This window comes from Chlorocebus sabaeus, chromosome 18 (assembly GCF_047675955.1).
Source record: "Chlorocebus sabaeus isolate Y175 chromosome 18, mChlSab1.0.hap1, whole genome shotgun sequence".
Lineage (NCBI taxonomy): Eukaryota > Metazoa > Chordata > Mammalia > Primates > Cercopithecidae > Chlorocebus > Chlorocebus sabaeus.
Window position 1 is genome coordinate 71,295,339 of NC_132921.1, and position 18,759 is coordinate 71,314,097.

The window sequence follows — 18,759 nt, forward strand, 5'->3', positions numbered from 1 at the left end:
TTTTCTCATTTTACAGATGTAAAACAGGTACAGAAAGGTGAAGTAAGCTGCAAATATCACACAGTGGAAAATGGAACTTGAACCTAGCAGTCTACATTCAAAGCCTGTACTTTTACTTTACTGCCTCAATATTTATTGAAAGCATGCCTGTTTAAATGTTCACTGAAGTGAATTACTCAGAGAATTGCTCATAAACAAATTCATAATTATAGAGCACCTCTACTGTAAAGTTTAACATGATTAACTACGGAGAAGGAGAGGGGTATAAGTACTTTGATACCATCCATACTGGAAACTTAAAATCTTTGCCCATAAGAGATAACCTGTCCAAAGGTGAATACTATTAGATTCAAATAGGTTGAAATAATAATCAAGGCCTTTGTACTTCTTAGGCTCATGAAACTTTGGTTGCTTGTATATATATATACATATATACACACACACACATACACACACACATATATATACACACACACATATATATATTTGCTAATACTTTAAGGCCTTTCTGTGCTGCATTAACCAATCTAAAAAGAGCAAACAAAATGAACATAGGTACCATGGTTCATTATTCCTAGCTTAAATGTTAAACAATGGATAAGTCAATTACATTTTAAATTGTTGCCTTGACCACTGTGGGTTGTCATTTTATTGTGGCTTTGGGAAGAGCAAAAATGCATAGACTAGAACATTGGGCAACTTCCCCTGCCCACAGTTGAGCTCTATTACTAAGATGAGATGCTGTCATCTGTGTTTTCATTTCCATATTTAACAACAAAAGTGGCACTTGCCAACTGTTATAAAGTTGTTCTGAGTAGGGCGTGATGATGTTTGTAAAGTTTGTAGTGCTGGAAGAAAGGTACTAATAAACACCAAAGCACAAACCACTTAAGTAGTGCACTATTTGATGTGAAGCAGATGATTCAAAATGACTCAGTGATGATTAATCTAATGCTCTAAAATACAAATAGGGGATTCATCCCAAGATGTTTCACATATTCTTAGAATATCAGAATTTTAAATTCTTCTATATTTTAAGACTACACCTACAGGATTTTGAAGCAATATTGAGAACTGAACAAACAGTTGATTCCAATGATAGATGACTCAAATGGGCAGAGATTTCTTAATACAGACTGGGAAACTAGAATACATCCAATTCAGGCTTCCCATTAAATCTATAGTGAATGGGTGATCACTCATCCTCCCGTAGGGGATTTACTGGGAATGTCCTCCGCATGCTATTCTGCTGGTTGACTGTTTGCACATGGTGGATTCCCAAAAGCTTTCTGGTAAGAGGAGTGTCCCTCCAGCTATGGAGGGACCAGATCAGCCTAGGCTAGCTGGCCCATGGAGGAGAGTTCTTAGGCTGGCAAAAAACTGGAGTTTGTGAGGGCCTTTAGGGTTGTCAATTCACAACTAAACCTATATGGGACACTATCCTTTGGACTGATTGTCCATTTTAGCTTTTTTTTCTTTCTTAAACAAAAACAAAAACAACTTGAACCCCCATTTTCATAAACATACAATTTTTTTGTATTCTACCTTAATGACAATCGACATTTCAAAATAAATTTTGTGAATAGAAAGAAATCACAGTAAAGGTAAATTTAGAATATGCTTCAAACTACTTAAGCACTGTATCCTCCTGCGTCTGGAGTTGATTTCTTCCAGTGGGTTCCTGCTCTCGCTGACTTCAAAAATGAAGCCCTGGACCTTCCTGGTGAATGTTAGAGCTCTTAAAGATGGCACAAACCCAGGTCAGGCATGGTGGCTCATGCCTGTAATCCCAACACTTTGGCAGGCCCAGGCGGGTGGATCACGAGGTCAGGAGATGAAGACCATCCTGGTTAACACGGTGACCTTCTCTACTAAAAATATAAAAAAATTAGCCAGGTGTGGTGGCGGGCCCCTGTAGTCCCAGCTACTCGGGAAGCTTTGGCAGGAGAATGGCATGAACCTGGGAGGCGGAGCTTGCAGTGAGCCGAGATTGCGCCACTGCACTCTAGCCTGGGCGACAGAGCGAGACTACGTCTCAAAAAAAAAAAAAAGATGGCACAAACCCAAAGAGTGAGCAGCAGCAAGATTTATTGTGAAGAGCAAAAGAACAAAGCTCCCACAACTTGGAAAGGGACCCAAGCAAGCTGCCCCTGCAGGCTGGGGTGGACAGCTTTTATTCCCTTATTTGTCCCCACCCATGTCCTGCTGATTGGTCCACTTTACAGGGTGCTGATTGGTCCATTTTACAAACCTATAGCTAGCTACAGAGCACTGATTGGTGCATTTTACAAAACTCTAGCTAGCTACAGAATGCTGATTGGTGCATTTCACAATCCTCTTGTAAGACAGAAAAGTTCTCTAAGTCCACACCAGACCCAGAAGTACAGCTGGCTTCACCTCTCACTCCCAGAACTACATGGCTGAAGACACATTCCTCCTGGGTGGCACGATCTTCTGTGAATGCCAGGCTAGCGATTCCAGCAGGATGTTCTTGGATGGACCCTGATACCTGGATCCCACATGAAAACTTGGACTTGGTGCCTACATCTAGACTGATGTTTCATCTCATTTATTTTCTAGACAAACTGTGCTGCTCCACGGCATTAGCCTCAATATGTCTTTTGTTTCGTGGAGCCTCCTAGGGATTTAAATTCAAACCGTATCATAAAATACAATAAAGGTTTATTTACAGCACATTGGTTTCATTTGACGTTCCTGTACCAGACTACCCTGGCAATTGGCTAAAGTTTTGTCAGCAAGTTTGCTGCTGGGATTTTTCTCATTTGGTTCAGTTTACTACAGCCTATAGTAAGTGATGCAGATGGGTTTCGCTTCTAACATGCGAACGTGACAACTGTTTTGGTTTGGGTCTATCATTAATCAAAACTGAAGAAGATTATTGGGTTCGATGGTGTAGATTTTGACTTTTATTTCTAGCTTCTGTGTGCTTTGTCGTATTTCCCCTTGCTTCCTAGACGAGGTATGTTTCCTTATCTGATTTTGCATCACTGGAGACAACTCAGGAACCACGAGAGGCTGGATTGGATACCACAAGGAATGCAGCCCTGCCAACAGAGGGACGGATAGAATTAGAGCAAACGGACACATCCCCCCAGCCTGTTCTCCACAGGACAGATTTTATTAATATATTTCTAACATTGGGGCCTCGTTTCAGTCTTCAAAAGTTTTTTTTTTTTTTCCAGCGCAAACCAGACGCGCTCTGAGCCAAAATTAGCGTCCGAGAACCCCACCCCATTCGCCTCCAACGGACCTAGCTCTCCTTTCCGCCCACAAACAGCCGTTACTACAGTTCCCAGCAAGCACCGCGCAGGGCCGCAAAGGGCCAGGCCCTCGGCGAATGCCCCGCCCCACAGGAGGCATGCCGGGAGTTGTAGTGAGTGGGCGCTTCCCCATTGCTTCTTGTCCCTTCCACTGGGCATTCCCACTTGGAAGACTGTGAAGCGCTGCCAGAGCAGTTTCTCTAGTTCCGTACTTGGAGCTCAAGGTGACAGAGGACTGCGCCGCCAGCCCTGCGCTGCGCATCGCGTCGGCCCCGCGGACCTTTGCCCCGCCTCCCTCCACACCCGTTCCCTTGACAGCTGGGCTGCGCTCGGGGCCGCGGCTAGCCGCGAGCGCGCAGGCGCAGCAGCCCCGCGCCGCGCTTGGCCGGCCTGGAAGGCGGGACGAGCGCTAGTGGCTCCCGGCCGCCGGGGCGCGCACGTAGGCACGCAGAGGCTGTCACGTGGGGCGCCGAGGATCGCAGTGCGCGTGGCCGTGGCGGCTGGTGTGGGGTTGAGTCAGTTGTGAGACCCGGAGCTGCTGACCCAGCGGGTGGCCCACCGAACCGGCGACACAGCGACAGGCGTCAGGGCTCGGGAGCTGCGAGCCTGGCCTCGTCCTAGAGCTCGGCCGAGCCGTCGCCGCCGTCGACCCCCGCCCCCAGTCAGCAAACCGCCGCCGCGGGCGCGCCCCCGCTCTGCGCTGTCTCTCCGATGGCGTCCGCCTCAGGGGCCATGGCGAAGCACGAGCAGATCCTGGTCCTCGACCCGCCCACAGACCTCAAATTCAAAGGTAGGCAGGACGGGGACACCCCAGGGCTGGCTGGGGCGCGCGGAGGGCTGGCGGGCGGCGGGGGGCGCGGAGGACAACTCGGCCGCCCCGGCCAGAGGGAGCGCCCCCTCCCCCACGCCCCGGCGCCTGTCCTTTCCTGGCTGCTGCCTCGCCGCCGCCTCGGCCGGCCTGCCCCTTGCTCCGGCCCGCTTCATCCCCTCCCGCCCACCCGCGCTGCGGTGCGCGCGCCGGCCGGGGCGAGGCGGACTGGAGCCGGGCCCTGGCGCGGCCGCCGCCGCCGCCATCTTGCGGTCCCGCGGGGGCGCCTCCTGGGTGTCCGGTCCCGCCCGAGCCGCCGTCCGCCCGGGCCCGCGTCCCTGGTCCCCGAGGCGGACGGCGTGCTTCGGCGGGGCGTGGGCGGGTGGGCATCCGCGGGCGTGCGCTCTGGGCTGCGGCGGGGAGTGGGCTCTGGAGGTGGCGCAAGCTGCGTCCGTCGCCCGCTCCCGGCTGTCAGCGGCGCGGGGAGGCCAGGGCGCGGTGCGGGACCCCTCGGGAGTGAGACCGCCCTTCGGCTCCTGCCCCGGCCCGGGGAGAGCTGGGAGCAGCCGGCCCTCGGGCTCCGCGGAGCGCGTCGTTTCTCCCTTTTCCGCCCGGTTTAGAACTCGGCCGTCAGGTGTAGGGCGCGCCGGGGCGGCGGAGAAGCCCTGGAGGTGCCTGGCGAGGGCTGCCCGGTGCTGTTGGCACGGACCCAGGCGCGTGCGGGCAGCAGCGATGCGTCAGCTGCGAGCGGAGTTGTAGGTTCATAGTAAGCGGGGCTTCCTGCCTTCTACGACATTTCAGTGTGCCACCCGCGTGCTTGTATTTAGCCCTTCGGTTGCGCTCCTCTGCTGAGAAACCTTCAGTGCGTGTGACTTTTTTGCTTTTACGTGTGCGGTTGCCGACAGATCCCGAGAAGGCTGATAAGGTGTGACCCAGCCCTGGAACTTTGTAGGTTTTTATTTTGTAGCACTGCCTGTGGTAAGTTTTTAGTCTGACTTGGTGATCCTGGAAGACTCCCAGGGGCGTTTGGTCCCTGTCCTTAGTCGATAGGTATTGTACTTTAGGAAAGAAAGTCAAACTGTACAGCTTTTTTTTTTTTTCTTCTGTGTTCTTAAGGAATACTGAAAGAGTGTGAACGTCTAATAGAAAGTAGGTTCCTTCCTATCTTAAGTGTCAAGTGAGGCCCGTTTTGGAAGTCTATGTCTTCTATTTCAGTTGTTGAATGAGAACAATTTTTGTGAGGTGTATAGCAATTCTAGTGCTAAAAGAAAAAGCTAAATCCTTTATTGTTGTGTAAGGTTGAGTCCGAGAGAAGACCAACTACATTATTTCCATAGGAAAAACTTCAGTTTTAGGAATTTAAAATATATTCTGGAATTATGAGATTAATACTGCGTAATACATTGCAAGCTTTTTAGTGCATTTACAAATTTCTTTGAATAGAAGTGTAAGTGAGCTACTTGTTGGGTAAGGATTTGGTTTTAAGACAAGATGCAGTGAGTGTATTTTATTGCAAGTTTATGTAAGTTGTGTGATTTTTTTTACGTAGTTTTAGCTGGGGGGAAACCTTTGAGGAATTATGAAAAGTCCTAACTCAGCCATTCTCTTGAGATAATTTAATGTAAGCCTGTATGATGTGTTTTTTAATATTTCGTTTTTATCTTTTGATTGGCCATGTTTACAGTGAACATTTCCTCTACTGGATAAGTATGTGTAAGTTGCCATTAGGGACTCAAAAGTATGTGTAAGTTGCCATTAGGACAGTTTTAGGCCAGGAAATGTCCACAGTTTGAAGTTTTTTCTCCTTAGGGAAGTTGTTATGTTGCTATAGTAAGAGACTAATAATAGTGGAGAAGCAGGTTTAAAAAAAACAAGCAAAAACCCTACACAGTGACTTACTCATATATTTCCTTTTTTGGGGGTATTGGAGAATTACAGCTATGATTATAGAACACGTTGTTCTTGTGTTGCCAGTAAAAATGATAAGACTAGCCAGGGAAACAGAAAAGGTGTATAGATGGTATAACAGAGACACAACCCTGTCTGAGGAGAGAAGCCCTTTCTCTACGTGTCCTATCCCTCCTTTAGGAAGTTTTTAAGGAAAAGGCTTGTTTTTCATTTCAGGGGAGGTTTAGGCCAAGAGAGTGGTTGAGTAAACACACTGCTGTGAGAGAATGCCTGGTACTTAAATGCCCAATAGTTTGTTGTGTGTTTGAGTTTAAAGACGGAGATAATGGGGAGGATTGAGAGGTGACATTTGGTGTCTCGTTCCTTAATATTTTTTTAGTCAAAGGTAAATTGTTTGCTTGATGGAAACCTTTGTGTATTTAAGTGCACAGCTCAACACTGAGGAGACTCATTTAGAATCTACAGTCTACTTTTGCTTAGTTTATGATAGAAAAAAAATCATTTAACTGACTTATCCTAAATCATTCAAAACTTTCTTTTTAAGTGAAGGACTTTTAAAAGACAGTTTTGCAGAATTCCTTGTCATCTTCTGGTAGATTTATTTTAGTTATTTTGATTTGAGTTTGAGATGATTTCTCCAGGAATGACTCAGGTAATCATTCTGAGAGTGGATGGTTTTTCTTTTATACACCCAACACAACCATCTTGAAGATGAATTAACAGCATTTTGCAGAATTTTGCAAAAGCAGATACCAACTAGTTCAGTACTACATTTTTCTGTATACCTAGTATTAAAAAAAAAGTTTTATATAATCGTTAACATACAAAAGTGCATTTATGATGATGTAATGAATTCTGAAGTAGATCTCTTGTTGTGTTGGTAAAGAAAAAAGTAGACACCGCTTTACTTCAAATTCTGTTTAAACCTTGAAAGTAATTTTACCTGGATTTCAGATTTGAAAGTTGGTATTTTATGTGAAAGATTTTTTTTGCCTTTAACATTTTTTACATGATAAAATTCCGTTTGTAAGTATTACACATTTTATTTTTCTAACTATTAGCAGTTTTTTTGTTTTTTATTTTTTGAGATGGAGTCTTGCTCTCTTGCAGTGGCTTGATCTGAGCTCACTACAGCCTCTGCCTCCCGGTTCAAGCATTTCTCCTGCCTCAGCCTCCAGAGTAGCCAGAACTACAGGCATGCACTACCATGCCCAGCTAATTTTGAATTTTTTGTAGAGACGGAGTTTTGCCAGGCTGGCCTCGAACTCCTGACCTCAGGTGATCCACCTGCCTCGGCCTCCCAAGAGTGCTGGGATTACAGGCGTGAGCCATCGCACCTGACCCCATTAGCAGTTTTGTAGGGAAGTTTGAAGAGGAAAGTTTATAAAATGCTAAAATAAATTTCAAATATATTCTTAATGATCAGAGAGGAAAGTAAACCAAAATCCTTTTGTTGAGAGTGGCCCATAACAATAAATCAACAAAGAAAATTAAGCTGTCTGAAGGATCAAGGAACGTGTGGTGTCAACATCAGCTAGTGCATCTTTGTGTAGAAGCATATTATTAAGAAGCAGCACGGGGGAAAATTAGAGAATACTTCTCCTCTGGAGGGGTATGTAACACATTTTTAGGTGTTTCCAGTCAACTCTCTTTGTTTCCCAGTGGACATATGAAATGCTTGGGGTAATACCCCCAGCTCCTCTAAAGACAGGAATGTAATCTTTAATCGTATTTCTCCATTCCTTAGTTTTTAGGTAACTCTCAATTGCTCACAGAATAAAAGTCAGATTTTTTTTTTTTCGGTAGGACATACGATCTCTTCCATGATGTGCCGCTTCCTCTTGTTAACACCTGTTAATCTGTACACATCCATACTTTCTTCCCTGAGAAAGAAAACCTCTGCTCATACCCAAGGTTCGTTGTTCCTCTGTTTTTGCTGGCTAAGGTGAAATTCCTTATGACTCAGACCATGTTCCATGAGATGTTTTCCCGCAATTGTCAATCACTGGCTGCATTGTTTTAACATATAAATACCTCAGAGTCTTTCATTTTAAAAACAAATAAACAGACATGTACATCTTTGACCGTAACTCCTTCTAGTATATGTCTCTCCCTTTCCTTCATTTCCTTTGCATTCAGACTTTTTGAAAAATAGTCCATATTAATTGTTTTTCCAGTTATTCACTTTTTATTCTCTCCTTAGTCCACGGTACTTTTATCCTCACTACTTACTGCTAACTTAATCATTTCCAGTTTTTATCTTTTTTTTTTTTTTTTTTTTTTTTTGAGACAGAGTCTTGCTGTGTCGTCCAGGCTGGAGTGCAGTGGCCGGATCTCAGCTCACTGCAAGCTCCGCCTCCCGGGTTCACGCCATTCTCCTGCCTCAGCCTCCCGAGTAGCTGGGACTACAGGCGCCCACCACCTCGCCCGGCTAGTTTTTTTTTTGTATTTTTTAGTAGAGACGGGGTTTCACCGTGTTAGTCAGGATGGACTCGATCTCCTGACCTGGTGATCCACCCGTCTCGGCCTCCCAAAGTGCTGGGATTACAGGCTTGAGCCACCGCGCCTGGCCCTCCAGTTTTTATCTCACTTGACCCCCCCCTGGCTCTTGACGTTACTGACAGTTTCTCTAAAAAAACCCTCAGTTCTTCTGGCTTCTATAATACCATTGTCTTCTCATTTTCTTCTTTGCTCCATTTATTGTCTTATTTGTGGCATTTTTCTCAGATGCTCATGTTTCTGAGATTCTGATTTGGTTTCATTTATCTCACTCTGTGAACTTTGTTCGTTTCATTGTTTTGAGGTTTTCTCTTTATCTTCCTTGCTCTTTGCAGGTATTGCTACACCCCCAAAGCCGTTTTAATTCACATTTTACAGTCAAGAGCACATACTCAACTTACTCACTATTTAGATTTGAATGTTGCAGATATTCTAAACTCAAAATATCTCAAATTTTTTACTACCCAAGCCTACTCGTCTTCCCATATTTTTTATTTTTATTTTTTTCAGACAGGGTCTTGCTCAGTTACTCAACCTGGAGTGCAGCGGCATGCACGTTCTTGGCTCGCTGCAGCCGTGATCTCCTGGGCTCAAGTGATACTCCTGAATAACTAGGACTATAGGTGTATGCTACCACTCCCAGCTAATTTTTTATGTACATATGGGGGTCTCGCTATGTTGCCCAGGCTGATCTCGAACTCCTGACTTCCTCCTCCTGCTTCAGCCTCCTAAAGTGCTGGGATTACAGGCCTGAGCCATTGCACTTGGCTTTATTTTTATTTTTTAGTGGCATCATGATTACTCACACCAGAAACAATATGCATATCTAATAATTAAAATCCTGTGTTTGCTTTTGACATAATCCCTTTGACTGTCCCCTTTAATGCGTTTCTACTCCAAATTCATTTATTTTTAAAATTCATTCAATTACGGATCTAATATGATTAGATTTGAGTATCACTACATGTCAGGTATGATGAATAAATATTGGAACTACAGTTGTGAGTGAAACACAAGCCATGTTTTCATGGGGCAGTTCTAAGAAGAGAGATAGATACTAATCAAATAATCAGAAGAATAAAGTATACCCCTGAAGAGATACATAGTGCTATGAGAATGTAAAATAAGGGTCTTTGATCAGGCTGTCACAGTTGAATTAAGATTCCAACAATGAGTAAAAGTTATCCTGGTGAAGAAGAAAGGAAAATGCATGTTCAAATATCCTGTAGCAGGAGGGACCGTGAAACATCTACCGTACTGAAAGACGTTGGTGTGGCAGTGGTGAAAATAGCCAAGATGAAGGTAGTGCTGGTTTAGTAGGTCAAGTTAGGAGTTTTGTTTTTATCCTAAGCCGCTAGGGTTTTTAAGTGAGGGTAGGAGCAGTAAAAGTGAAGGGAATGGAATAACATCACATTTGCATTAAAAAATAATTCTGGTAGCAAAGTAAAATTATACTAGAGGGGAGAAAGAGATGAATTAGGCAGCTGCAGCAGTCCTGGCAAGTGTTGACCCCTTGGACTGAGGTCATGGTGTTGGAGGTGATGAAAAGTTAGGTTAAATCAGTGAGACTTGGTGGTCTCTGTGCACTGAGAGAAAAGGGTATGAATGAGATTTCTGCTTATGTAACTGGGGAAATGGTGCTATTTGTTTAAGAAACGGTGGATGTCTGGCTGAGGATGAGATGCATCATATTTGGGGGTGTGTGAGAGGTGGAGGAGGAAGATCATGATCTCTTGGGGTATGGTAGATACCTTTAGGTCTTTCAGGATATTAACAAGAAGGTGGATTTGGTTAAATGGGTGTGTTACTTAAGGAAAGGTCTAGGCTTTGGATAATTTCCTTACTTCAGGTGATTACCTTTTATATTTACTAGTCAGCAGACATCTCCTTTTTTTTTTTTTTTTTCCTTTTCTTTTTCTTAAAATGGAGTCTCGCTTTGTCACCCAGGCAGTCTTGGCTCCCTGCAACCTCCACCTCCCGAGTTCAAGCGGTGCTCCTGCCTCAGCCTCCCGAGTAGCTGGGATTACAGGCATGCACCTCCATGCCTGACTAATTTTTGTATTTTTAGTAGAGACGGGGTTTTGCCAAGTTGGCCAGGCTGGTCTCCCTGACCTCAGGTTATCCACTCGCCTCTGCCTCCCAAGAGTGCTGGGATTACAGGTGTGAGCCATCATGTCCAACCTCCTTTTCTTTACTGTTAGCTCTTTACCCTGTCCTCCACACTGCTGCTAGAACTATGCTTTGAAAAAAGGAGGCTGTTACTGTTAGTCCCTTGGTTAAAGAACTCTAAATGTTTTCCCATTATGTACTTGAAAAATCCAAAATCCATTGCTTACCTCTCCAGCCTCAGTGTCTGCTGTTTTTCTTCTGTCCATAACTTTGGCTATATGAACCGTTTTCCCAAACACTCCAGGCCACTGCAATGCTTTGCACAGGCTCTGCTCAGAATATTGTCCTCCCTCACGTCTGTCAGCCTGGCAGCCTCTTAAGAATCACCTCCTTTTGAAAAGTCGTTGATACTTCTACCAGTCCAAGTCGGTCAGAGCCTTCATGCCGCTGTTGAAGCTTGTGCTTACCTGTAATGATAGTTTCACATTAGATGGTAGCTATGCTTACATATTCTCCCCTCCCAAACTATACCATGACCTCTGAGTATATAGCTGTTTATGTTTGTAGTAACAAGATCTGGCATCATAAAATGATTGCCCTATAAGTGTTGATTGAATTAATAAGACTCAAATGATTTCTCCAGTAATTTTTATTTTTTAGTCTTGGATCTTGACTCAGTTGGAGTTTTCACCTGCCTTTGCAGGTAATAGTGTTCAAAATTTTGTACTTCTAGAAAAGGGGTGGTAGGGTATTTTGTAAAGAGCTGACTAACCTTTACTAAAGGTAGGTTGTTTCATGTTTGTGCTTTTTTCATTTGTAAAGTGAGAGGTAGGACTAGGTGATTTCTTGGGTGTTCTGTCTTTAAAAGTTTGTGTGAGTATATACAATTGAGTACAAAAAGAAAACGCTATTTTTCTGTGAAGTGGAAAAATGCATATAAAGAATAGGGAAAATTATACTTTTAATCCTTTAAAAATATTTTATTGTGTGTATTTGAGGTATACATATAACATGTTATGGGATACATACAGATAGTAAGATGGTTACTTTAGTGAAGCAAATTGACATATCCATCATCTCAACGTAGTTTCTTTTTATCTTACCTTTACTGAACGTGTAGTGAAATCATCTTTGCCTTTCAGACGTGGAAATTAATATAGGATGGATCTTGCTTTCTTTTGATCATAAAGTTAGTTTTGGGAGAAAATTAAATGTGAGAGAGGACTGTTAACTTGCAAATACTTGTTTACTGGCTTAATTCATTTTATAATGGAAATATGACTCAAATTAAGTTTTAAACACTTGAAAACTTTCAAACATTCATGAGCACCTTATGATATAAACCTCAGTATACCTTAATTTAGTAAATTAAATTTAAATATAAATTTAATAATTAACATTTTACCATAATCGTTTATTTATATATTTTTGTTTGCCTCCGTGTTTGTATTTTTTCACAGCGGTCTTGCTCTTGACACCAGACGGAAGTGCAGTGGTGCTGTCATAGCTCACTGCAGCCTTGAACTCCAGGGCCCAAGCGATCCTTCCGAGTAACTGGGACTACAGGTGCATGCCACTGTGCCCAGCTAATTATTACATATTTTAATTTTTGTAGAGGCAGTCTTGCTATTTTGCCCAGGGTGATCTTGAACTCCTGGCCTCAAGCGATCCCCCTGCCTCAGCCTCCCAAAGTGCTGGAATTACAGGCATGAGCCACCATACCTGGCCTGCCTCAGTATTTTTAAAACAAATCCTGGATAATAGCATACCATTTCATCCCTAGATACTTGAGTTTGCATTTCTAACCAAAAAAGGACATTTTGTTTGCATAATCATGATACCGTTAACACATAATAAAATTAACAGTAATTCTTTTATATCCTCTAATATTTAGTCTATTACAAAGAACAAAATCACGCTTAAGAGTTTATTAATAAGCAATCTCAATGGCATAGGAAATCAAGTATACCTGGCCTAACAGGAAGAGGCTGTTTATAATCTAGATTCAAGACCAGCCAAGATATATGCTGGTGACTGACCAGTCAAAATTTTGATGCCTCACCTTGGAACACAACTATAGATAGATGGTTATAGGTTTTAGACCTTCAAGGTCAAATGACTTGGGAGACAAAACAATGGCTAATTTGGAACAGTGGCAAGCAGAAGCAACTAATTGAGAGAAAAAAGGCAGAAAAATGTAGGCAGAGAGGTCTTAATGATCCCAGGAATTAGTTTCTCTTGAATGCAGCCTCTTCTGTGATACCAGTTATACTTCATTTCCTGTGCCATTGAATTGCTTACATCTTTGTAATGAACTCTTCAGTATGGGTTTTTTTTTTTTTTAAATAATAAAATATTCTTTGCTTAAATGAGATTGGATTTGATATTTTCTGAAGACATATTTATAACATTATAATTTAACATTTCACTTTGTAAAAAATAATTCCGTAATTAGTTATACATGTTGCACTTTGTAATTGTTATTCTGTAACACATATTTCACTTTATAAAAACAGTCTAAACTGATGTCTTAAATGCTTATAAAAGAAATCTCCACATCATTTGTGTTGACTTATGCATCATTAATGTACCATAGCATGCTTAGCTGCTTTTCTCTGGTGTTTGGATGTTCTTTATAACTAGTTATCACGAATGTTTGATACTGTTTTGAAAATTCAGATTTAAAGGAGTGAGAAGTTTAGTTACATATCTTTCAGCTTTTTAAGGAAATGATTAGATTGAATTACCATTAAAAAGTAGGAATGTTAATTAAAAAAGAATTGTTGCTGTGAGAGGACTTTTAGTACATTTGTCGTATAACTTGACAAACTTCTCATGGGCCTATGTTTTGACAGGTCTTTTGTAGCTGTATGTTTCATGTATGTGTATATATGTGTGAAGTGTATATAAATATGTATATAATTTTAATTCTTGAATGACATGTAGTGACTGTCATACTTTAAAGATATAGGGTGCCTTTGAATCATAGTGTGTTTCCTGTTTAGTTTTTCCTGTGAAAATTTTTTATTTTTTAAAGCCTGTAGGGCAAGAATCTCTTGGTCTTGTTTTCTGAGTACTGTTCCCACTGAGAGAAACCTTACTAACAACAGATCCCCAAAAAATCTGGTTCTGAATTTTTTCAGTTTTTTTTCTTCCAGGATTTTACAAATAAGACGATTTATAAGCAATTAAGCTACTATAGGTGCATGTTTAAAAGTTCCTTCTTATATAAAATCAATACTAAATGTAGAAAATGAAAGAAGTATAGATGTAAAGCCAATAAAAATTACTCAATCTCACAAAATAACCACTGTTAACATTTTGATAAACTTTTTATAACTATGCTGTGTATAACTCTATATAATCTATATCTTGTATATTTTTAGTTAAGATTATTGTGATCATTTTTTTCATGTTATGTTTTCCCCTGGCAAGGACTTTAGATCTAAATAATTTAAAGTTTATTTCAGGTTCTTCAAAAATATACCTTATTTTCTATTTCTTCACATCCTACCTATGTGGAGTCCAAAAACTTAAACTGTGGATGTGGACCACTCGTTTCTATTTTAATCCAGATGTTAAAATATTAGTAAGTAGTATGCACTAATTTCATGTTCATTCTTGAACACTAGCATTGTTCTTTTACAAATAAATTACGTTTGTGTAAATCTTATTCTTCTTTGGAAGTGTAGAGTGGAGGGACATAAAATTGATACGAAAATGTTGCAAATCAAAGTGTTCCACTTCTATGTTAAGACTATTGTTTATTTTCTCTGCCTTGTTTTCAAGATTATGTCACCAGGATTGTTTAGGTCAGACCGAGCATTGTATGTATCGGAATACCTTAAAAAGCACTCCTAAACTGTTTAAGGCAGTTTTTAAAAAATGTCAATAAAGCTGTGATGGGTTTAAGATTGAATTATCTCCCATCTTTACTATAGGGTAGAAGATGTTCTTTAAGGTGGTAAGTAAAGTTAATTATAATGTCGCATGATTTTATAGCTGAGAGAAGCCTTAGAGATCATTTTGCCTACAAATTCTAAAATGAAGGAGGTTAGACTGGGATAGAGAGGTGAAGTGATTTACCCAAGGTCAATCACCTAGGTAATGGTTCTAGCTGTTAAGCCTCTGATTGAACATACTACGTTATGCTTTTTTTTTTTTTTTTGAAGTCATGGTATAACATCAGTAACAGAAATAAGCATCTCTCTTCCTCCAGAAGGCTGCCAAAAGAATGGAAAGAAGTGTGTTCATTTTTTATTTAGGTACCTGTTTATGTAAAGGTGGTGGATGAGTATTTATACGACCAGAACAATACTACACTGTATGAAAACAGTGTAAAAGAAGTAAAAGACATGGTCCTTTCCTGTTGGTAACTTTTTCACACTGTAATTTTAGGCTCCCAGAGTGGGAATACTGGTTTATAAAAAATGATTACATGACTATATTAAGTGGATTTTGGAGAGTTTTCATGATACATTCTGAAACTGTTAAGTTGATTGTGTAACATGGATAAACAGGGACAGTGAGGCAGTTTCAGTAATTAAAGCCCATAGAGGCTTAAATAAAATAGTGCAGTCTTGCTTTTCCGTTAATCTCAGGATCCGTATTTTTATGATGTTAGTGAAATCTTATAAAGAGATATGTTTTAGTGCTTCAGTGACTAAATTTTTTTAAATAGAACTAAGACTCATTTTCTTTTCCAGAAAGTAGTACTCTATTTGTACAATATTTATACAAAAATGTTTCTTCAGTACCTACTATGCCAGACATTGTGTTAGTTGCTGGGGATACAGCAGCTAACGAAACAAAGACCTAGTCTTCGTGGAGCTTACCTCAAGTCTGATATTTCAATGTGTTTGAAAAAAATGTATTGTAAAAAATTTGTAATAAGAATGTTTTAGGACTTTCTTGGATGTAAAATGTAAAATATTTTTAGAGTGCTTGATACGTGTTTCAGGAAGTGTTCAGTGTTGACCTATGTGACAAGAGAAATACAATATCCGTTTAAAAAACCTTTTTCATATATGGCTAATTTGACGGCACTTTCGTGCTTTATTGCAGAAGTCTACCTGGAATACTTATGAATTAGAAAATAAATACTGCTAGGTTATACGTTCAAAATGTATGAGAGTTCAGGCCCTAGAGTCAGACCTGGTTTGACTTCCCACTTTCATTGCTTTGAGTTGTATGACCTTGGACTAGTGTTTACCTTCTGAGTTGAATCATCTGTAAACTTGGTATATTAAAATATAATGAAAGTATCTACTTCATGGACTTGTGAGAGTTAAATAACGTAGTTTCTACAAAGTTATTGATACATGAGTGCCCAATAAATGCTAGCTATTCCCTTAGTAGATATTCTGTGTACTATATAGTATTAATATGTTTTGTATATATGATTACGTTAACATGATGCCACAGATATTCAGCAGAATAACCCTTATGTAACTGGGAAACAGTTCAATCAGTGATACAACTTAGTTAGCTAAAACCTGTTGGAAACATTGAAGGTAGTCATCACCTGCATTGCTGTGGCTAGGTTGTTCATGTATTTGAGCAGAGCACCCAGCCTTCCTCATTAGTCTGCAATGCGTAGCCAAGAATTTACAAAGACCTTGTCAAGAACTGTGAAGGGACTGAAAATTTTGCCTGCTGCAGTTTTGTAGATGTTGGTAGAAGATGTGAGATTTCCTGAGTTAGACAATGGACATAATTTTTCATGGCACTGCAAGTGGAATGGGATTTATATTTGTGTTGGTTTTCCTTGCCCTCCTCAAGTTCCATGGAGGTGACAGAGGTGTTCAGGTAGATACTACTCACATAATGAGTTTGCATCATAACTAGAAACCCTGAACTTAGAGAACCCGAATCTTTCATAGTGGGCTGCACAGAAACCTACGTGACCTTTAGTCCAGAAGAAGACCTTATCTTTATTATATTGGCCACTGAACAAACCTGCCCCTCTCCTCAGAAGGGAGGTGTTGTCTTCTAAGACAGTTCACTGTTTAATACATCCTTGAAAAGATAGTCTAGGTAAAAACTCCCAGGACTTCTCCTTGCAAGATGTGCAGAAATGCTTAGAGGCCTATGCAGAATTGTCTCCTAAACATGCCTCTGAGTAACTAGCCTAAATGGGGTCACTGAGTTCATAAATTAATGTTCATGTACATTGTCTGTTTATTCTTAAGCTACATTTTCGAAGCATTTTCTGAAATGTTCTGTGTGATATACTCCTGCTTATCCTGTATTAAAATTTTGTACTCTTAACAGAAAACAAATGCTAAAGTTGATACGCATACTGAGGCGTTCAGGAGTGACTGTGCTCATGTCTTCAGCTTGCTTTGATGTGCATCAGAAATTAAGTGGATGTCTGGACAGGGCAGATAGATATGCTGCAAAGTAAATACAGCAAAATGTTGATTGTAGAGTATGAGTGATGATGTGTGAGTGTTTATATAGTTATCTCAATTTCTGTGTCAAATTTTTCATAATAAAATGTTGGGGGAAAAGCTAACTGTTCCCCTCTTCCACAATTGATTCTCTTTGCAGCTGAACTGAACTCAGGATTTCAAGATAACTTTGTTATCAGTAGTTCACATCAAAATATGGATGAATGATAACAGTTTTTAAGAGTGGTTCTTTTTGTTGTTGGTTTTTTTTTTTGGTAGCTCTTCTTAGTGGGATTCCTTTTAAGACTGGGCGGTTTGGAGAATAAAGGTCCTGCTATTTAAAAGGAAGCCTTTGTACTGAATGGTTGAATTTTACATATATGGACTGACTAAAAAGGGTATTTCATGCTGGAAAAAAGGTTTTTAGGCAAACGAGGCAGGCCAGTCCCACTTGACTGACTTCCGGGTGAGCTGCCTTAAAATTTTCTAGTATTTTTGACATCTCATGTTGTAAGTTTTTTTAAAACTTATGTTCAGACTTTTTTACTCAGAGGCCACATTTGTGTTTTTGTTACATTTCTGTTTGATTGTAGGAATTTGGGACTAGGAGCAGGATTTTGGCTTAATGGCAGTGACAGCTATAGAGGAGTTGGGACAGAATACTTAGTGGCAGGAAATGGTCAGGCTTCCAAAGAACAACAGCCACATAATTGAAAGGTAGAAGTATTTTAATTGTAGATTTTCAATATAAGAGTGCAAATAAATGTAACTTGTATGCAGTTTTCTTTTTTTATATGGGATAGTTCATTATAAACAGTGACATATCTCTAACATTAGTTTTTATCATTACTTTTGATTAAAATGGACTAGTTAAAAATTGTTTCCTAAATGTTAAACTAAGCATTTATATTGGGCAAATGATAGGATTTCCCCATTTATAGGGATTAAGTTTCAGAAATCCTCGAAACGTATTTGTTTACTCCATAAATTGCATCAGATGTTCACTTTGTCATCAAAACTGCTTTTCACTGTTTTTTTCAAATTTTCAAGGTTATGTCAAGGATCAGTTTTTTTAAAAAAAAATTTTTGTTTTTCATAAAGAAAAGATATATGCAGTTCAAGGAATTGTTAAAAATTAAATACTCATATAATCACCTCCAGGGTGAGAAATAGAACTTGGCTAGCATTCGGCAAAGCTCTCCTTTTACCCTCTCCCAGTTACTTCCACTGCAGGATTAACCATTATCCTGACTTTTATGGTAGTCACTTGTTTCTCTTGATGGTTTAATCACCTGAGTCTTACAAAGGATACATGTTCAATTAGTAAAGCAGGAGATTATTGGTTTAATTCAGGGGTTCTTAACTCTAACTTGATACCTCATTTTTATATTTTATAATGTTCCTATTACTATCCTGAAAAGAAATTCATATATAAAATGACCAATAACATATGTAATTAAAAATTTTAAAATATATATACCCTAGCTATAACATAAGGAAAAAAAAGGAAGTAATTTTATAATGGAATGCTCGTTTTAAGTGTATTTGGGCGTGACTACCCTAGAAGACATAATGAAGTAGTCAGATACTTGTACCCTACTAGTTTGTAGGTACAGTAGTCAGATGTTTGTATCTACTTAAGATGAGTACGTTTGGATTTAAGAGAAATAAGACAAGAGTTATCTGAATAGTACTGACAGTTTTTCTTAACATTGATAAAAGGGCAAAATAAGAATATGCATGTAGGTAGATTCATGTGAAT

The 18,759-nt window shown here is 40.3% G+C and overlaps 1 protein-coding gene across 4 annotated transcripts in view; it reads left to right on the forward strand.

Moving 5' to 3' along the window:
* Positions 1–3,683: 3,683 nt before the first annotated feature.
* The window catches only part of VAPA (VAMP associated protein A), a 40,656-nt gene continuing 25,580 nt past the window's right edge, over positions 3,684–18,759 (forward strand). For 2 of the 4 annotated variants that reach the window (XM_007974668.3, XM_007974670.3), the window contains exon 1: positions 3,684–4,071. In XM_007974668.3, coding sequence (XP_007972859.1) covers positions 3,993–4,071 — 79 coding nt within the window. In that variant the 5' untranslated portion in view covers positions 3,684–3,992. Of the gene's footprint in view, positions 4,072–7,808; positions 7,912–18,759 lie in introns of those variants that run through there. The other 2 variants (XM_007974667.3, XM_007974669.3) reach the window with 1 other exon arrangement.